Source organism: Anomaloglossus baeobatrachus, chromosome 5 (assembly GCF_048569485.1).
Source record: "Anomaloglossus baeobatrachus isolate aAnoBae1 chromosome 5, aAnoBae1.hap1, whole genome shotgun sequence".
In the NCBI taxonomy this organism is placed as follows: domain Eukaryota; kingdom Metazoa; phylum Chordata; class Amphibia; order Anura; family Aromobatidae; genus Anomaloglossus; species Anomaloglossus baeobatrachus.
The window spans coordinates 122,945,577-122,967,997 of record NC_134357.1 but is presented as its reverse complement, the minus strand read 5'-3'; the positions used below and the strand labels follow the sequence as shown (position 1 = coordinate 122,967,997).

Sequence of the window (22,421 nt, the reverse complement as noted above, 5' to 3'; positions counted from 1 at the left end):
ATAAGATACTAAGCATAATCCCCTAGTGTAAAACATCTAGGATGCCATTTCCAACACAAAATGTGCTAGATGTGAAATGAAGCACAGCACATGACAGGAATATAAATGTCTTCATATTATAGCTCCTAGGGGGTCCTTATAGGAACACTACATGTCACAGTATATGTCGAGTTATTAACAGAAATAGTGAAGTACTGTACAGAGCAGCTGTTACTGGTAGTATAATCCTCAAAAGACGTCTGAGATGATCATATTAAACTCCCAACCAACATTTGCAGATAGCAAAAAAAAGTATGGATTATGTGATATATATATATATATATATATATATATATATATATATATATTTACACATATACAAAGCTATAGGGATCTTTTCCTTTTATGTGGAAATTAGCATTTAGCAAATCAAGAACAAATAATCCAAAATTCAATTGAAAGAAAATAATAAAGGTTTGACATGCAGTCAGTATTAATATGACATATCACACAGTGGCCAAGACTGTAATTAGCAATAAGGAGTTCTAATGGTTTTCTAGAAGGTGTGAATGGGCAGTGATAAGAAACTGTTACTATTAATTGGTTCTTGGAGTGAGAGGGTGTCTGGAGCTGCGAAAGCACAGATTGGTTCTCGAGATGTAATTTAAGCACTAGAGGATTACGCGCTCTATGGGAGTCATAAATCTATTTTTCCATGTAATATTTTATCATTGACATAACGATTCACAATGTAATCTGCCATAATGGAAAGATTCAGGAATAAGGAATATTATTAGAACATGTCGCAAGATATACATTTGTTGGATTGTTTTTCTTTGTGGAGAGTGTCATGTCAGTGTGCAGAGCTATTATGTCATGTTATATTCCTCTCAGTATTTATATTCTCAAAAGATCATTGCATGGCCTATAAATCTTCTTATGCTGACATAGCACTCTCCACAAGGAGAAACAGTACCCTATTAACACCCTAATAACAAAAAAAGACAGTTGCACTCTAAAATGCTAAAACATGCAAACAATGACTGCAAGAATATAGATATGCATTACTGCTTACGGAAATCTAGGAAAAATTGAGATATTAATCATATAAAAATGTCCATTTCTATATCTGCCCAGTAGCCACATCAAGGCATATCTCGTATACTGGGAAACCACACTGAACTGAAGCCTCTCTCTGTGTTACGAACCTCCATATGTATGGGCAAGTAGGAACCTGCTACTAGAGAATTAAATCCCTTGTGGCTAATGCGGGAGGGGTGGACAGTCATTGGACATAACTCCATAATCTAGACAAAAAGACTGAAAGCACTCCCGAACATTGAGTGTGAACAGGTCCAAAACTGAACATATATATATATATATATATATATATATATATATATATATATATATATATATATAAATATATATATATATATATATATCATAACACAAAAAAACACTTGCACTCTGAAATGCTAAAGCATGCAAACGATGAATTCTAGAATATAGATATGCATTGCTGCGTAACGAAATCTAGGAAAAAATTTAGATATTTAGCATACAAATATGGCTATGGAGTCATATCTTCTGACTGTGCACCCCTCCCCATTAGCCACAGGTGATTTATTCTCTAGTAGCAGGTTCCTACATGCCCATACATATGGAGGTTTGTAACCCGGAAAGAGGATTCAGTTCACTGTAGCTTCCCAGTATATGAGATATGCTGTGACGTGGTAACTGGGCAGATATAGAAATGGCCATTTTTGTATGCTAAATATCTCAATTTTGGATTATATCTCAATGGATTTGTGGCATTTATACTACTTACTTTGCAGGTTCCTATAGGGAGGGGAAATAGAATATTAAATAAATGGTAAACACCTTTCATATGTTTAATAATATCCCTATGCAGATTCAACCCTGTTTTCCTGAAAGTAAGACATCCCCTGAAAATAAGCCCTTTTTGGAGCAATAATTAATACGAGACCCTGTCTTATTTTCAGGAAAACACAGTACTAAGTGGTAAAAATAGCCCCTGACAAAAGTACTAGAATTACTGATAGCAGCCCACATCCTATGATGTCATCATGCACTAAATCCTCTAATAAACTTTATGCAGACATCATGGACGAATTTCATCTCATTATATTCGCTAATTATTATTATGATGATATCAGCTTTTTTTCTAGAATGATCAGTAATATCGCTGATGAGATCCAACAAAACCCGAGTGTCGGCTAATAAACAATTCACTCATGTGGCAATTTAGTACAATCTGCTTCCTCTGAAGAGAGCACTTATTAATGCATTAAAGAAAGAAAGAGATGGAGGTTGTTGCCATGTAACTGGACGCAGGGTATTGAGTGATGAATTTTTAATGCTGTTCATAAAGACACATTAAATCGTTCTAAACATTAGGGCCAGAGATGGAAATGAAAATTTGTTGGCAACAATTGAAAAGCCAGCTTTTGTCCATTCAACTCAATTTCAAACGTGTATTGTCGAAAGCAATCATCTATGTGGCAGAGAATAGAATTTAGCTGAAAGTTCATTAACCACTTATCTATTGAAAGATTGAATTAAGTAGGGTATACATAAGGATGTGTTCACACCATGTTCAGGTTAGGTAGGGTATACACATTATGATGTATTCACACTACGTTCGGGTTAGGTAGGGTATACACATAAGGATGTGTTCACACCATGTTCGGGTTAGGTAGGGTATACACATAAGGATGTGTTCACACCATGTTCAGGTTAGGTAGGGTATACACAGTATGATGTATTCACACTACGTTCGGGTTAGGTAGGGTATACACATAAGGTTGTGTTCACACTATGTTCGGGTTAGGTAGGGTATACACATAAGGATGTGTTCACTTCATGTTCGGGTTAGGTAGGGTATACACATTAGGATGTATTCACACTATTTTCGGGTTAGGTAGGGTATACACATTAGGATGTATTCACACTATGTTCAGGTTACATAGGGTATACACATAAGGATGTGTTCACTTCATGTTCAGGTTAGGTAGGGTATACACATTATTGTTACGAACCGGCGCCGCCATAGCCGCAAGCAGCCTGCTGCGGTTCCTGTTGCGCCCAGGCGCCGGCTGCCGTTCTTGGCCGTGCCTCGGGTGGTCCAGTTGGCTGTTCCTTCCACCACGTCTAAGTGTGGAGAGGCGGCTAGTGCGCATGCGTGCGCCGATTTACCCCAGCCAGAGTTTAAGCCCGGTGTTTTGCCTAGTGAGTATGCTCAGCCTGTTTGTGTTATGTCTGAGACTAAGTCCTCAGTTCAGGCTACTGAGCATGCTCAAACTGATAGTCTGCTTTCTAAGCCTGTGGCTCAGGCTACTGAGCATGCTCAGGCACTTAGTGCATCAGAGGCTAGGTCCGGTAAGGACCTCACTGAGCATGTCCGTGAGGTGGCAGGTCCTGATAGGGCAGAGGGTGTCAGGTGTCCTGATGACGTGGCAACTCCGGACTGGCTCACAGAGGCCCGCCCCTATGATCTGGCACCTCAGTGTTGGTCGTCAGACGATGACTGGTGAAGTGTTTGGGGCGTGGCTGCCATGAGGTCATCAATGACGTGGCAGTTCCAGATAGGTCGCATGTGACGTCAGTGATGACATGGCACTCTGCTATTGGACCTTGGTGGTTCCACCCTGGGTTTGGGGCGGACCCAGGTTATAAAAGGGGCTGGAGACAACATGGAGGTGCGCAGTCTTCACATTTGCTCAGTCAGAGCACACCTCCATGTTAGAGCCTCATTGCGGCATAAGCCTATGTTGGGAAGCGGTAGGTAGGGTTAGGCAAACGGTTCCTGTCACGCCAAGATTCGTGGCTCGGCACATCAGGGTCAGGCGCCGTGCTTCCCTCCTGCCGTTCCAGTCTTGCTATAGCAGCCCAGTGGCGTTAACTGGGCTGCGGCTGCTGTGCTTCCTGTCCGATTGTGCCCCCTACGCACACGGACAACGCACCTGCTGCACCACCTGTCTGATTGTGCCCCCTACGCACACGGACAACACACCTGCTGCGCCACCTGTCCGATTGTGCCCCCTACGCACACGGACAACGCACCTGCTGCGCCACCTGTCCGGTTGTGCCCCCTACGCGCACGGACAGCGTACTCCAAGACCCCTGTGGAGTTAACAGGGTGTTCCTTATTTCCCTCGGCTTCCCGGTCAACGCTACTGGTGTACCCATCTGGCCTGACGTGTCCTACACACACGTGGCCTGTCGAGAGGTGGCCAGAAACGCTAATCGGAGGACCGCTCGGCCTGACGTGTCCTACACACGTGGCCGACAGGGCGCTTTCGTGGTGGTCTTCCGGTCAACGCTACCTGGTTACCACCCGGCCTGACGTGTTTCCTGCACACGTGGTTGGTGTAGCGCTAGGTGCACCAAAACGCTAATCGGGTTGTCGTCCGGTCTGACGTGTCCCAACACACGTGACCGGTTCCCAGAGTTCCTGGGTTATCTCAGAGCCATCCAGCTCTATAGTCTCCGCCTAACCCTCAGGTGCCAGCAGCTCCATTGTCATCTGGAGCACGGTGGGCCCCGACTGGCGATTAGGATATATACCCCCTGGTCCTAATCTGCCGGTCCCCTGTAACAGTAAGACTGCGCCAGGGTCTGGCTGGCATGGTGGAGATGGAGCAGCTACGTCAGTTCATGCTGCAGCTTGATGACAGAGTGAGGTCTCTGGAGAAGTCTGCTCTTGCTGCTGATATGGATGATGTGGTGGCTCAAGCGGCTGCAATGGTGTCAGTCACCAAGCCTACTCCAACCCTCCCTCACCTCTCGCTGCCAACAAGTTTACAGGGAACAGCAAGGCATGTAGGGGATTCGTGAACCAGTGCTCAGTCCATCTAGAGCTGTTGGCTGCACGGTTTCCTACAAAGAGGTCGAAGGTGGGGTTTATCATCTCCTTGCTCTCTGATAGAGCACTGGAGTGGGCTACACCTTTGTGGGAGAGGAATGACCCCGTAGTTCAGGACTCTAAGGAGTTTTTGGAGTCCTTGCGACAAGTGTTCCTGGGGCCTCAGGTCACTCACGACTCGGCCCTACAGCTACTGACTTTGGAGCAGGGGCGTACCTCCTCAAGTCAATATGCTGTGAGTTTCAGGACACTTGCTGCAGAACTGGGGTGGTCAGAGAGGACTCTCATTCCACTGTTCTGGAGGGGATTAGCCTCGCACGTGAAGGACGCATTAGCGTCGCGTGAGGTACCAACTACCCTTGAGGGCCTCATGTCTCTGGCTACCCGCATTGACCTGCGGACCTCCGAACGTCAGCTGGAGCGCAGGTCAGAGGGTCGTTCAGCCACTGTAGTGGTCTCTCCTACTGCACCTCCCTTAGAGGACATCTCTGTCCCTATGGACATTGCTAGGGTTGGTGTTGCTAGGTCTTCGAGTCACAAGGGCATTTCCTGTTTCGCTTGTGGGCAGTATGGTCATTATGCCAACCGTTGCCCAAAGCGTCAGGGTAAGAGACCGCGATTGGTGACCATAGCTGAAGGTAGACTGGACTCTGCGTCATCCATTAGGGTGACGTTTCCCGCGTCAATTTCCTTTAAGGGGTCAACATGGTCCACAAGGGCAAGTGTGGACACAGGTGCTGGGGATAGTTTCATCTCCTCATCTTTTGCCCGGCGGCATGCCATCCCACTGGTGCAAATGCCAAGGCCAGTGAGAGTCCGTGTATTGGATGGGTCCTTGTTGCCCAAGGTAATTCACCAGCGGACAGTGCCCATTACCCTTGCCATGTCATCTGGGCATAGAGAGACCATTTCATTTCTGGTTCTCCCTAAGGGTGCAGATGATATTCTGCTGGGTATTCCTTGGTTGAAGCAACATTCCCCACATATCGACTGGTCGTCTGGGGTGATTACGCGGTGGAGCGAGTCTTGTAGCTCCCACTGCATGTCTCCATCTTCCGCCCGTCGCTCAGTGGTATCTGTGGCGACTATAGACCATTCGAGTGGGAGGGCCGCTAGAGGGGGGGTACTGTCACGAACCGGCGCCGCCATAGCCGCAAGCAGCCTGCTGCGGTTCCTGTTGCGCCCAGGCGCCGGCTGCCGTTCTTGGCCGTGCCTCGGGTGGTCCAGTTGGCTGTTCCTTCCACCACGTCTAAGTGTGGAGAGGCGGCTAGTGTGCATGCGTGCACCGATTTACCCCAGCCAGAGTTTAAGCCCGGTGTTTTGCCTAGTGAGTATGCTCAGCCTGTTTGTGTTATGTCTGAGACTAAGTCCTCAGTTCAGGCTACTGAGCATGCTCAAACTGATAGTCTGCTTTCTAAGCCTGTGGCTCAGGCTACTGAGCATGCTCAGGCACTTAGTGCATGAGAGGCTAGGTCCGGTAAGGACCTCACTGAGCATGTCCGTGAGGTGGCAGGTCCTGATAGGGCAGAGGGTGTCAGGTGTCCTGATGACGTGGCAACTCCGGACTGGCTCACAGAGGCCCGCCCCTATGATCTGGCACCTCAGTATTGGTCGTCAGACGATGACTGGTGAAGTGTTTGGGGCGTGGCTGCCATGAGGTCATCAATGACGTGGCAGTTCCAGATAGGTCGCATGTGACGTCAGTGATGACATGGCACTCTGCTATTGGACCTTGGTGGTTCCACCCTGGGTTTGGGGCGGACCCAGGTTATAAAAGGGGCTGGAGACAACATGGAGGTGCGCAGTCTTCACATTTGCTCAGTCAGAGCACACCTCCATGTTAGAGCCTCATTGCAGCATAAGCCTATGTTGGGAAGCGGTAGGTAGGGTTAGGCAAACGGTTCCTGTCACGCCAAGATTCGTGGCTTGGCACATCAGGATCAGGCGCCGTGCTTCCCTCCTGCCGTTCCAGTCTTGCTATAGCAGCCCAGTGGCGTTAACTGGGCTGCGGCTGCTGTGCTTCCTGTCCGATTGTGCCCCCTACGCACACTGACAACGCACCTGCTGCGCCACCTGTCTGATTGTGCCCCCTATGCACACGGACAACGCACCTGCTGCACCACCTGTCCGATTGTGCCCCCTACGCACACGGACAACGCACCTGCTGCGCCACCTGTCCGGTTGTGCCCCCTACGCGCATGGACAGCGTACTCCAAGACCCCTGTGGAGTTAACAGGGTGTTCCTTATTTCCCTCGGCTTCCCGGTCAACGCTACTGGTGTACCCATCTGGCCTGACATGTCCTACACACACGTGGCCAGTCGAGAGGTGGCCAGAAACGCTAATCGGAGGACCGCTCGGCCTGACGTGTCCTACACACGTGGCCGACAGGGCGCTTTCGTGGCGGTATTCCGTTCAACGCTACCTGGTTACCACCCGGCCTGACGTGTTTCCTGCACACGTGGTTGGTGTAGCGCTAGGTGCACCAAAACGCTAATCGGGTTGTCGTCCGGTCTGACGTGTCCCAACACGCGTGACCGGTTCCCAGAGTTCCTGGGTTATCTCAGAGCCATCCAGCTCTATAGTCTCCGCCTAACCCTCAGGTGCCAGCAGCTCCATTGTCATCTGGAGCACGGTGGGCCCCACTGGCGATTAGGATATATACCCCCTGGTCCTAATCTGCCGGTCCCCCCGTAACAATTATGATGTATTCACACTATGTTCGGGTTAGGTAGGGTATACACATAAGGTTGTGTTCACACTATGTTCGAGTTAGGTAGGGTATCCACATAAGGATGTGTTCACACCATGTTCGGGTTAAGTAGGGTATACACATTATGATGTATTCACACTACGTTCGGGTTAGGTAGGGTATACACATAAGGATGTGTTCACACCATGTTCGGGTTAGGTAGGGTATACACATTAGGATGTATTACTACGCTCGGGCTAGGTAGGGTATACACATTAGGATGTATTCACACTATGTTCAGGTTATGTAGGGTATACACATAAGGATGTGTTCACTTCATGTTCAGGTTAGGTAGGGTATACACATTATGATGTATTCACACTATGTTCGGGTTAGGTAGGGTATACACATAAGGTTGTGTTCACACTATGTTCGGGTTAGGTAGGGTATACACGTAAGGATGTATTCACACTATTTTTGGGTTAGGTAGGGTATACATATTATGATGTATTCACACTATATTCGGGTTAGGTAGGGTATACACATTATGATGTATTCACACTACGTTCGGGTTAGGTAGGGTATACACATAAGGATGTGTTCACTTCATGTTTGGGTTAGGTAGGGTATACACATTAGGATGTATTCACACTATTTTTGGGTTAGGTAGGGTATACATATTATGATGTATTCACACTATATTCGGGTTAGGTAGGGTATACACATTATGATGTATTCACACTACGTTCGGGTTAGGTAGGGTATACACATAAGGATGTGTTCACACCATGTTCGGGTTAGGTAGGGTATACACATTAGGATGTATTCACACTACATTCGAGTTCGGTAGGGTATACACATTAGGATGTATTCACACTATGTTCAGGTTACGTAGGGTATACACATTAAGATGTATTCACACTATGTTCGGGTTAGGTAGGGTATACACATTAGGATGTATTCACACTATGTTCGGGTTAGGTAGGGTATACACATTAGGTTGTATTCACACTATGTTCGGGTTAGGTAGGGTATTCACATTAGGATGTATTCACACTATGTCCGGGGCATCTGTTTGACATACATTTGATATTTGTATGATCAAAACTCCTATTAGAAAAATATGTATACAGCTCAGTATACAGATGTAGCAGACATTTTCTTGACCTGTGACGCATGCTGGTGCATTACCATAGCACATTTACAATGTTTTTTTGGCATGGGCACCCTTTGAACTTATATTGAAACAGAAAACTATGATTGTTAGTTGTATTAAATGAATGCCACAAAACACGTCAAACATTTAACTACAGATGAGCGAACCCCCGAAGTTCGGTGTTCATACCAAACACAGACTTTATCAAACAAACAGAGTTCGGGTTCGAAGTTCAAGTGCTTTATGTATGCTGATTACTCGAGCGAGCATTGCTATGCTCAGGTACGCTCAGTGCTCAACCCAGTGGGAGCCACTTGCAGTGTTTCAACAGCTTGCACTGGGGGTAACAACAGTATTATCGAATGTAGTGCACCCCACCCCCAAAAAAAAAATGGAAATCCCAACCCCTTGGCCCTAGAAGTGATCTGTTTATTGCTGGCAGAGAGCTGAACTGCCCAATCAGTGACTTCCATTGGGGTTCAGGTCAAGTCCAAGTCCCAAATCAAACTTTATCTAAAGTCCAGTTGAACCCACCGAACTTAACTTCCAACTCTACATTTAACGGATGCTACACCTCTGTTTTTCTAAGATGCAAATACAGTACTTAGTAGTCATTGATATTTCAACAGTTTACCAAAGACACGCTTACAAAGTAAATATGTAACATAAGACATCCTTTTGGTATTCGACATGTAAATTGAACTGCTTGGACACTGGCGTGGGGACCATATACCAATTCTTTTAAATGTAAACCCCAACTTTTGTTCTTAAAGGAACAATAAGAAAATTTAGCAAAGCAATTTGGAACCAAATTTCTTCTCTGTTAAGATCTATGTCAACTTTCTTATAGTATTTCTAAGAAAGGCTTTTTTTCATAACGTCAAGTCTAACTGAATCTCAGATGAAAGTAGACCTTTCAACATGACATGACAATGACCTTTCAGCATTACATTGTTCTTGAATGCTCAAATCAAATCCAGATCTAAATCCTATTGAGATGTTTTAGGAAAATTTAAAATGGACTGTGTATGAAAGACATCCTCAAACAATTGAAAAATTCTCCATAGTTGAAAGGAATAGATAAAGAAAACGTAAAACAGTGAGACACTGGTAGACAGTTCTATGGAATTCTTGTTGAAGCTTGCTCTTACCCAAGGAAACAGTCCCAGGTATTTACATTTATAGTATACCCATTCTTCCTACATAACATATGTCTGAAATATTTTTCCATTATTTAATTAATTAATTATAATAAATTAAAAGAAAAACATTTTACAAGGTCAGTTTGTTACAACAGGTGTAGACAGACTAGGAGCTACCGAGGTATTAAATTTACCGATACCATGTTGTTTTGCTTGTGAAATAGCTTTTGCCTGGCAAAGCCAAATGACCAGTTAACAATTAATTTACAAACTTCATCAGAAGACATCGTGTCCTTGATAGTATCTCTCCATCTGGCCATACTCTTTTTTTTTTTTTCTTCAAATTGGATCACTTTCATCTGTTTAAGTCAAGATGAAATATTGCTTATATAAAAGAAAGGTTAAGAAATTTTACAAATAATTTTAGTTGAGGTGTCATTACTTAATTAGATTATTGTATGAAATCAATTTATACATGTGAATCTTGTCAGTCATTTTCACTAATGCCTTATGGTTAAAGGAAATCTGTTAGTAGGATTAATCCTCTTAAGTCATCTATAGGGGCATGTAGGTCATAGAAAGTTATAAAAATGATACCTTTATATGTGTTATCCGAAGTCTTATTCTAGGGAAATCCACATTTTTCTTAAATGTAAATGAGCTGTTAAGATCTACAGGCAGGATACTGATCTCCCACCGAATCTGCCTCCAAAGTTAATTTTAAATGAAAGTGGGTGTTGCAAGTGTAAGATATGTAAAATAGAAAATAAAGCTGTCAGTCATTACATGTCTCACACTGATAACACCACCTTTCAATTAAAATGTGCATCGAAGACAGATTTTCAGGGAGATCAGTGTCCAGCCCATAGCTCTTACACAGCTCATTTGCATATTAAGAAAAATGTAGATTTTAATGGAATAAGACATTGGATCGCAGATATCAAGATGTAATTTTATTCAGCTTCTTATGACCTACAATGCCCATATAGATAGCTCAGGAGGGTTGATTCTACTGACAAGCTCCCTTTAATGACTCTTTGGTGAAACCTTTTACAAAACAGAAAGAAGCTCCACATCATCTTACCTGTGGTACATATTTCATTGTGTTTTCTCATATTAATAAACACCTAACATCTACTAAAGGGTGCTTTACATGCTGCAACATTGCTAGCGATAGCACCCGCCCCCGTCGTTCATGCGACATTTGGTGATTGCTGCCGTAGCAAACATTATCGCTACAGCAGCGTCACACGCACATACCATATTTTTCGGACTATAAGACGCACTTTTTTCCCCCCAAATGTTGGGGGAAAGTGGGGGGTGCGTCTTATTGTCTGAATATAGGGCTACGGCCGGGAAAGAGGGTGCTGCGGTGGAGCGGGTCATCGGCAGCAAGAGCAGGCTGTAGCAGCACCTGCCGTGACCACGTGGGCCCGCTCATTACATATGCACGCCCGTCCTCCCAACCATCATCCCTCAGCACTGAAGTCGGCACTTACAGGTGGGCGGGATGATGTGCGGGGGTTGCGCGCATAATTAACAGCCGGCCGTGATCACCTCTGGCAACTACAGCCTGGAGTGATCATGTGCAGCTGTATTCACTGCCCCCCGCGCATCATTTTCAGCGCGGGCAGCAGTGAATAAGTACGGTACACTCATCGGCCACTTCCGTGCAGCACCGCGATGTCCTCCAGTTTGCCGGTCAGCTGATCTGTGTAGAAAGCAGTGAGCACAGCGATGACGTCATCGCTGTGCGTGCCGCTAGTCACGCAGGTCAGCTGACCGGCAGACAGGACGACGAGCGATGCTGCAGATGACCGGTGATGGCTCCACAGATCAGCGGCGCTGCTGCCGCCACAGACAGGGGGAGGAGCAATGCTGCATGGAGCGAGAAAAGTGAGTATAAACGTTTATTTTTTTTGTGTGATACAGGATATATAGCAGGTTGGGGGTATATAGCAGGATGGATGGCAGTATATAGCAGGTTGGGGGTATATAGCAGGATGGATGGCAGTATATAGCAGGTTGGGGGTATATAGCAGGATGGATGGCAGTATATAGCAGGTTGGGGGTATATAGCAGGATGGATGGCAGTATATAGCAGGTTGGGGGTATATAGCAGGATGGATGGCAGTATATAGCAGGATGATAGATAGATAGATAGATAGATACAAGGCAGGAGGATCATTACCAGGCTGGGATACCTTAGTAGAGAATTTGGGGACATTACCCCCACAATAGTGTCAGCAGCAGATCCTCGCCCCATAACAGTGTGTCATGACCACATTTTTTGCTTAAAATTTTATTTTCCTATTTTCCTCCTCTAAACCCAGGGTGCGTCTTATGGTCGGGCGCGTCTAATAGTCCGAAAAATACGGTACCTTTTCAGCGATGTCGCTGTGACTGCCGAACAATCCCTCCTTCAAGGGAAAGGTGCGTTCGGCGTCTTAACGACGTCACTGCGGCGTTACTAAGCGGCCACCCAATAGCAGAGGAGGGGCGGAGATGAGCAGCTGGAACATGCCGCCCACCTCCTTCCTTCCTCATTGCCAGTGGACGCAGGTAAGGAGATGTTCGTCGCTCCTTTGGTGTCACACATAGCGATGTGTAACGCCGCAGGAACGATGAACAACCAGCGGTATGCACCACCAATGGTATGAAAAGGAGCGACGTGTCAACGATCAACGATTTTTGACGTTTTTGCGATCTCCTCGGTATCACATGCTGCAATGTTGCTAACGGCGCCGAATGTGCGTCACTAACGACGTGACCCCGACGATATATCGTTAGCGATGTCGCAGCGTGTAAAGCACCCTTAAGACTCATTACACTGGTCTATAATTGGTAACAAGCATTCCTAGGAATGCTTGTTTCAGATTATCGGAAGGCCTAAAAACAGGTCGCAAATCACCCGACGAACAAGAAACATGCTTGTTTTCAGAGGGAGTGATTTTTTATACTTGCTTATAAATGATCATTCCTGATAAGATGTTGTCCTGTGTAACCAGGTGTTGTGCTGGAAAGAACAATGATATGAACAGAACAATTATATTAACAATTGTTCAGTGCACACAGAAGTGTTGTAGATCTGTCTAAACGGGCCTTGAAAACGCCTTGTCAGTCAACCTATAAATACAAAAATGTCTCAGATGTTGCATTGTTGCGGGGCTTGTCAGCTTATGTCATTGTACCGCTGTACCACGGATGTATTTGTCTAATGGAACTCAGGTTATGTCTCATTAGTTAACACAACTAATTGAGAGAATTGTTTATTAATTCCACTTTTTATTGCTTAATTAGATAGTAAAAGTTTTTTCAGGATTACAAAAACAGGGAGGCCTTCTTTCTAAAACAGCACCACACTTTTCAACAGGTATTATTGGAAAACAACCTCAAAATAAACATGTAGGAAACACAATTTGATTGAAGCTTGTCTATTGTACACTGAAAAAAATCATATAATTTCCTAATATACAGTACATTACTTTGCCTATCAATTAAGATCTCTGCTAGTCCCTGGATGTGAAAACTACCTTGTTTACTTGTAGAGGTAAACTCTTTCTTGCTCATCTTGCATAACTAGAGTCTGGATGACCCGTGGACCAACCCAAGAGGAGAATGGGGCTGACAGGGGCAACAGATATCATGTCCTACACCCCCAGCTGTGGACTGACCCAAATCCATGATTCTTATGGCACTATATTGACTGTGCTTCTGTCCTATGGACTGTTACCAGATTAAAGGTCTACTCTTTGACTGTTGTTGTTGCGGGGATGGTAGCCATGGATGAGGTACTCGTTGCCTATGCCCTGCCATACTACCTGAAAATGGGGGTCCTGGAATGGTGTGTCTACCTTTTGCATGGCTGTTACCTGGGTGATATGCCTCTGCAAGCCAGGACCAGATTCTTTACTGAACTTCAACTTGATAAATTATATACATAAGATAATAGGCATAATGCTTCATGGACATCTAACTTGTTTTAAGCAGGCACGGACACTTCTCAGTTACATATAATGACACATTGTACTCCTGAATCCCATTACAATCCAGTGAACAATCCTGGGAGACCTTGTCTTCCCCTTTGATGGCCTTATGGATCGAGGTGTAACGCTACGGCCACTCAGGTCACATTGGTAAGATTCTTCACTTTTACTTTTTTAATGTAAAGATAATCTACTTTCAAAGTAAACTTTATTAAGAATGTTCTACTATTTTACTGCTGTAGTTTCCATCACAGCTCCTGCTCCTTGGTTGGGCTCACTTTGCTCTCCCTCCTTTCAGTGTTAAGGCCCCGTCACACACAACGAGATCATTAACGAGATTTTTGCTGAGTCACAGTTTATGTGATGTAGCAACTATCTCGTCAGCGATCTCGTTATGTGTGACACCTACCAGCGATCAGGGCACTGCTGAGAGATAGCTAGTCGTTGCCAAACGGTTTAGACCATTTTCTTCAACGGTGATGTCCTGCTGGGTAGGACACATCGCTGTGTTTGACGCCTACCAACGACCTCCTAACACTGTCCCAACGCCCGTCGAGATCGTTATACAGGTCGCTGATTGTTGCTAAGGTCTGACTGTGTGACATCTCACCGGCGGCACGTAGAGACTTACCAGCGATCCTAATCAGGTCATATCGTTGTTGGGATCACTGGTAAGTTGTTGTGTGTGACTGGGCCTTTAGAGATATAGATATAGCAAAAGGAAGGGGGTTGTGCAGAGATCTCAACAATGTGGAGAAAGAGGAGAAAGCATTTATAGTTTCAGGAAGGGCAGAGAAAACTAACTGTAGCAAAAGGAGGAATTCACAAAAAGAGGAAATAAGTGGAGGATTGAAAATAATGAAGACAGCAGCACCTTGCAAAGCTGTGAGGGCCATACGGATCGAGGTGTAATTCTATGGCTATTCACAGCAACTCTCAGTTCCCAATTCACTTGTGAGGCTTTCGTAGAGAATGCACGTCAGTACGACTTCTCACTGTTATTTCTTAATGTAAAGATAATCTACTTTCTAAATAGGCTTTAATACTATTTTACTGCTGCAGTTTCCATCAGAGCTCCTGCTCCTTGGTTGGGCTCACTTTGCTCTCCCTCCATTCAGTGTTAGAGATAGCAACAGGGAGGGAGTTATGCAGTGATCTCAACAATGTGGAGAAAGAGGAGAAAGCATTTACAGTTTCAGGAAAAGCAGAGAAAACTAATGGAGGAATTCACAAGAAAAGGAAATAAGTGGAGGATAGAAAATAATGAAGACAGAAGCACCTTGCCAACACACAGACTTCATAACCTGCCTATATTAACAGAGATACTTGCATAATGCAAAAAATCTGGAACTTAGATCAGTCTGAAAACTGCACATCATGAAAAAAAAGAAGGAATTAAGAATGCAGACTGAATGTTAGTGCTATTTTAATAACTAAGAGGAATCACTAAAACATGTAAAAATGTTTCCATTTCAAAGATACCATAATATGCTTTATTTGCTGAGAATAGAATATTTATCTATCACACATTTCGATGCAGTGATTTTATTGGAAATCTGTATCTACACAAGATGTTTGATAATGAAATACACCTAACATAATATAGACTAACGTATTAAATGGAAAAGTATAAAAGAAAGCCACAATAATGAAAATTTGGGCATATAAGAACGTAGAGAAAACTAGAATGTACAAAAACCTTACCTGGCATTCCTCCTGTCATGGTCATTGAGAGCAAGCTGGAACACATATTCCCGCAGGTACGTCTGTAATTCCTGGTAAGTTCCCACCATTTGATTGAAAGTGCTAGTTGTGAAAAATGAATAAATATGAATTAAGCTACAACTATTTTGCTTTATTGACGTAGAGCTCAGTATCAAAAACTAGCTTTATATCTCTAAAGAAAAGACAATTATAACCGCGAAAAGCCTTTGGCTGTAGCTTGTGGCTATGGCACCTTTATAGATATTATAATCCCAAAACAATGGAGTCATATTCCAAAATTCCATATAAAAATACAATTTTATTAAATACAAGATTATAAAATCAGTCACAATACAAAGAGGGGAAGGTAAAAAGTGCAAGGTAAGGAACAGCAATTTTACCACAGGTGCAGTAATTTGTGAGCATAGATGTTATTTAGAGGGCATAAGGTATAAGGCATACCAAAACAATGAATTTATAGGCGCCAACCATGTCCCACTAAATGTAAGGTGCTTGCCAGCTATTGCCAGTGCCTGAAGTAGTCAGACAATTCCAAATAGTAAAACCACACACCAATCTGTTGCAGGATCAGCACACCACCTCCGCATAAGAAGTGACACTGAATGCAGGGGTGTTAATGTACATCAAACAACCCCTACGGTGTTAATATCATGCATCCATCGGTCCGACCCTACGGAGGTGGGAAGTGACCCCAACATTAGGTGGAGGACAAGATCAACAATAAGTAAACAGCGCTGGCATGCAGGGTCAAGTTTGAATAAGTAAAAGAACTTCCCTGCACACTTAGCCAACCAAAACACCAAGTTACATTAAAATTGCTCACCCATTTTGTAAATCTGCGGTAAGTGCTGTCCTGAAGGCCCCAACGCTGCGTTTCGCGTAGGGCTTCCTCGCCATGGAGGAAGGCCCCCCGAGGAAGCCCTACGCAAAACGCAGCGTTGGGGCCTTCAGGACAGCACTTACCGCAGATTTACAACATGGGTGAGCAATTAGATGCCTATCTATTACTAACCCCTGGGTTTAATGCGGGCTTCACACAAGATAATCTATCGTGCGATTGCACGAGTGATCATTCTCGCCCCCATCGTTTGTGCATCACGGGCAAGTAGTTGCCCGTGGCGCACAAAGTCATTAACCCCCGTCACACGTACTTACCTCCGGGGCGATGTTGCTGTGAGCAGCGAACATCATCTTCCTGAAGGGGGAGGGACGTTCGTCGTCACAGCGACGTCACACAGCAGCAGGCCAATAGAAGTGGAGGGGTGGAGATGAGCGGGACGTAAACATCCCGCCCACCTCTTTCCCTCCGCATTGCCGGCGGGACGCAGGTAAGCTGTGTTCATCGTTCCTGTGGTGTCACACGGAGAGATGTGTGCTGCCACGGGAACGAAGAACAACCGGAGCCCAGAAGGAGGACCAATATTTTGAAAATGAACGATGTGTCAACGAGCAACGATAAAGTGAGCATTTTTGCTCGTTCACAGTCGTTCGGACGTGTCACACGGTTCGATATCTCTAACGATGCCGGATGTGCGTCACGGAATCCATGACCCCGACGACATATCGCCCGATATATCGTACCGTGTGATGCCGGAATTAGAATTTACACTGATTGTTTAGGCATTTAGTCTTAGCAAAAATCATTACAAGTACACAGAAAGGAAACTTCATAAAATCAAATTACAGTAATTACTGAAAAAATAAGCCTTTATTTCACTCTTTAAATTAAAAAAATGAAAAAGCTTTCAGAATGTATATATATTTATTTCTTGGGTATCACTGAAATTGTATCAAATTTTGAACATTGGTGACGTCTTCAATACTTTTTTTACCCCACTGTATACACTGTACATATACACAGTATATAAAAAAATGCAATATATATGAATTTGAAGTTTTTGGGGAGTTATTTCCATAGGCTTCTCTATGGGATTTGCAAATGCCAGACAAAAATGTATGTGAAAAAGAAACAAAAAAAAAACCCTTTTAAAAAGTTTGTTACTTTAAAATAAATGAAAAAACACTTTAATTTGACATAAGAACAATACTAAATATTTTATGGTACTAAAACAGCAATCTGAGCAAATAAGAAACAGAAATGCTTACTCTCTGTCAATGACAAGGCACTGTGTGTCGTCTTCTTCAGCTATGATGTTGGCAGAGCGGACATCCTCACTTAAATAAAAGGACAGAATGAGAAATCAGGCATTGGATATCTTATTAGCGCTGTTTTATGTCTTTCAATTCTCTGATTATTGATCAAGTGAGAGGAACGTAATGGAGAAAATGTGATTTAGCAACATCTCCATTGCTCTAGTTATTCAGGTCTATCTGCACAGCACAGTATCCCTGTGATACATATATTATCCTTGAATTATTGCTTTGTAAGTATTGACATCACAATAACCGGCATCTTTGATTCATTGAGAAGACCCTTTTTTTGTTTTTTTTGTTGTAACATTATTCATCTCTATTATCTCCTATGTAGTGAATTGAATGTACTGAGTCTGCAGTAAATAGACTTTGATTCTGGATAGATTTACTCTATGAATAAAAGTTATAGTATACAGTACAGACCAAAAGTTTGGACACACTTTCTCATTCAACGAGTTTTCTTTATTTTCATGAAAATTGATTCACATTGAAGGCATCAAAACTATGAATTAACACATATGGAATGAAATACTTAACAAAAAAGTGTAAAACAACTGAAAATATGTCTTATATTCTAGGTTCTTCAACGTAGCCACCTTTTTCTTTGATTACTGCTTTGCACACTCTTGGCATTCTCTTGATGAGCTTCAAGAGGTAATCACCGGAAATAGTCTTCCAACAGTCTTGAAGGAGTTCCCAGAGATGCTTAGCACTTGTTGGCCCTTTTGCCTTCACTCTGTGGTCAAGCTCACCCCAAACCATGATAATTGGGTTCAACTCTGGTGACTGTGGAAGCCAGGTCATCTGGCGTAGTACCCCACCACTCTCCTTCTTAGTCAAATAGCCCTTACATAGCCTGGAGGTGTGTTTGGGGTCATTGTCCTGTTGAAAAATAAATGATGGTCCAACTAAACGCAAACCGGATGGAATAGCATGCCACTGCAAGATGCTGTGGTAGCCATGCTGGTTCAGTATGCCTTCAATTTTGAATAAATCCCCAACAGTGTCACCAGCAAAGCACCCCCACACCATCACACCTCCTCCTCCATGCTTCACGGTGGGAACCAGCCATGTGGAGTCCATCCGTTCACCTTTTCTGCGTCACACAAAGACACAGTGGTTGGATCCAAAGATCTCAAATTTGGACTCATCAGACCAAAGCAAAGATTTCCACTGGCCTAATGTCCATTTCTTGTGTTGTTTAGCCCAAACAAGTCTCTTCTGCTTGTTGCCTGTCCTTAGCAGTGGTTTCCTAGCGGCTATTTTACCATGAAGGCCTGCTGCACAAGTCTCCTCTTAACAGTTGTTCTAGAGATGTGTCTGCTGCTAGAACTCTGTGTGTCATTGACCTGGTCTCTAATCTGAGCTGCTGTTAACCTGCGATTTCTGAGGCTGGTGACTTGGATAAACGTATCCTCAGAAGTGACTCTTGGTCTTACTTTCCTGGGGCGATCCTCATGTGAGCCAGTTTCTTTGTAGCGTTTGATGGTTTTTGCCACTGCACTTGGGGACACTTTCAAAGTTTTCCCAATTTTTCGGACTGACTGACCTTCATTTCTTAACGGAATGATGGCCACTCATTTTACTTACTTAGCTGATTTTTCTTGCCATAATACAAATTCTAATAGTCTATTCAAACGTGTGCAAAGCAGTAATCAAAGCAAAAGATGGCTACTTTGAAGAACCTAGAATATAAAACATATTTTCAGTTGTTTCACACTGTTTTGTTAAGTATTTAATTCCACATGTGTTAATTCATAGTTTTGATGCCTTCAATGTTAATCTACAATTTTCAGAGTAATGAAAATAAAGAAAACTCTTTGAATGAGAAGGTGTGTCCAAACTTATGGTCTGTACTGTATGTGGCGCCCCTGAGGCTTTAGTCGCCACAGGGTACAGCACCTCACTAGAGGTGCAGTATTCATCCCGGGTACGAAGGAGGTCATTGCCGGTAAATACCACAATCCACACAACACACAGTTAGTAGATCTCCCACTGGGACTGGGCTAGAGTAGGGTGCTGGGATGGCCACCACAAGGTATGAGAACTCCTGCCCACTAGTTCAGCAACCCAGGGGTGGTGCTAGTCGAGGGGAAGAAGGCGACACACACCCACAGTGATTCAGTCAGTGACGGGGAACAAGTGAGAAGTGGAGAGAATACAGTCACAGGGGTGAGAGCTCCACCATAGCTCTCTCAGGACCAAGCGCACAGAACAGGGTGCGTAACCCTAGGCTGGGTGGGTACTGCAAGTCCCACCAGCAGATTCCACCGGGCAGGAGTTTGCAAGTCTTCTAGCCCACACAAAGTGCCCGGGGCACAGCAGCATATAGAGCCAGGAGACAGGAAGTGGTGGCTAAGGTGATAGTAACATTAGGTCAGTGATGGTTAGGACAACAGAGGATTTATAGATAGAAAAGATGTAACAGAGTTAGAAAGGTGCAGGTTAGATAAACAGTGATGGTGGAGTGCCATAGCCGGGTAGCCCATTGGCTTTTCACAGCAAGAGGTTAAGGAAAAGTTTAGCCCCTGGGAGGAGTTTGGGAACTAGGTCCCTGGGACTAAGGGAATGTTCAGGGAGAAGAAGATGGTTGCCTGAGGAGCAGGGTGTGTGTGGTGCTGTGGTCAGAACGGTTCCCCTATGAGCAGGTCCATTGTTGGTAGCCTGCTGGGTGACATAGGGGTACGCAGGACCCTCAGAACAAGGAAGAGAGCAGGCCTAGGACCCTAGATATCGGTCAGGGTTGGCCCAGTCTGCTGTGACAGAATGTAGCCAGTAGAAGAAATAATAATACAGTGCAGGAGTGTGTAGAGAAAAAAAGGACAGATTGAAAGAAACAGATAAAGAAAGAAGTAGAGAGGAAAGATTTGAAGAGACTATAAAGCCCACTTTACACGTTGCAATTAGTTGTACAATCGCATTTGCGATGTGACACGCCCAGGTTGCATACGGGATCTTATGAGATTTCACGTTGGTCGTTCATTTGCTGTCACACCAGCGTTAGTAGTCTATGTTAAATTGGTCAATTTTGTGTGCGATCCTTTAGATCATGTGTTCTGTGACGTATGCATTGAGCACCTTTTTTTTTTTTTTATTTATTGACTTGCCAAGCGTGTGTAATGTGGGATGCGTTTTTACTATGTCATCTGCCATTCAGCTCTGCTACATGGCCGCTAACAGCAGACACAGACAGCCATGTAGCAGAGCTGAATGGCAGATGACAGCAGACACAGACAGAGCCGCACTGTCAGAATGAACTCGGGTGAACTTCACCCGACTTCATTGTGATGCTGCGGCTCTGTCTGTGTCGCGTCCTGATTAGCGGTCACCAGTGAAGACTCACCGGTGACCGCTAATCTCCTGAGTAACTGAAGTTAGCAGCCCTCTCTCATATACTCACCAATCCCCGATCCCCGGCGCTGAACGGCATTCACACTGCTCCGGCGGCTTTTACTGTTTTGAAAAAGCAGGCCGCCCATTAAACAATTTCGTATTCCCTGCTTTCCCCGCCCACCAGCGCCTATGATTGGTTACAGTGAGACACGCCCCCACTCTGAGTGACAGGTGTCACACTGCACCCAATCACAGCAGCCGGTGGGCGTGTCTATACTGTGTAGCGCTGCATCCACCGGTGGCCGCGGGTAACCTCAGTGACAGCAGCTGATCGCGCGGCTGTCTTCATTTGCTGCATGGAGGTGACCGGAGCGGCTGTGTCTGCTGCGGCTCCGGTCACCTCCATGCAGCTGCGGTGGAAGCGACGCTGGATCATCCTGGATTACGCCGGACAAGGAGGGCTTTTTGGGGCTGATTAAAGTGGTGAACCAGGGTATATGTGTGTGTTTTTATTTCTAATAAAGGATTTTTTCGGGTGTGTGTGTTTATTTACTGTAACTTACAGATTAATCATGGAGGGTGTCTCATAGACGCCTGACATGATTAATCTAGGACTTATTGGCAGCTATGGGCTGCCAATAACTCCTTATTACCCCGATTTGCCAACGCACCAGGGTAAATCGGGAAGAGCCGGGTACAGTCCCAGAACTGTCGCATCTAATGTATGCGGCAATTCTGGGCGGCTGTTGGCTGATATTGTTAGGGTGGGGGGCTCCCCATAACGTGGAGCTCCCCATCCTGAGAATACCAGCCTTCAGCCGTATGGCTTTATCTGGCTGGTTTTAAAAATGGGGGGAACCGCACGCCGTTTTTTTTAATTATTTAATTATTTATTTCACTACACAGTATAGACACGCCCACCGGCTGCTGTGATTGGGTGCAGTGTGACACCTGTCACTCAGAGTGGGGGCGTGTCTCACTGTAACCAATCATAGGCGCTGGTGGGCGGGGAAAGCAGGGAATACGAAATTGTTTAATGGGCGGCTGGCTTTTTCAAAACAGTAAAAGCCGCCGGAGCAGTGTGAATGCCGTGCAGCGCCGGGGAACGGGGATCGGTGAGTATATGAGAGAGGGGGATAGACTGACATGGACTGAGAGTGAGGGACAGAGATAGTGACGGACTGACAGAGATTACTGAATGACAGACATTGTGAGGCGCTTCAGAACGCAGCTTTTCAGCTGCGCTCTGAAGCAGACCTTTTTTAAGCTGCGGTGCAGAGCGCACACCTGCGCACATAGCATCAGACAACAAAATCGTATGAGGGATGTCACACGTTACAATTCACTAGGTTCGTGCAACAAAACGC

General features: G+C 44.7%; 1 protein-coding gene across 1 annotated transcript in view; it reads right to left on the bottom strand.

Annotated features, from left to right (window-relative positions):
* The window catches only part of LOC142310954 (cGMP-dependent protein kinase 2-like), a 321,185-nt gene that overhangs the window by 116,042 nt on the left and 182,722 nt on the right, over positions 1 to 22,421 (bottom strand). The window contains exons 9-10 of the mRNA XM_075348830.1: positions 17,674 to 17,742; positions 15,547 to 15,648 (exon numbers count right to left, since the gene is read on the bottom strand). Of these exons, the coding sequence (XP_075204945.1) occupies positions 15,547 to 15,648; positions 17,674 to 17,742 (171 nt within the window). The remainder of the gene's footprint in view (positions 1 to 15,546; positions 15,649 to 17,673; positions 17,743 to 22,421) is intronic.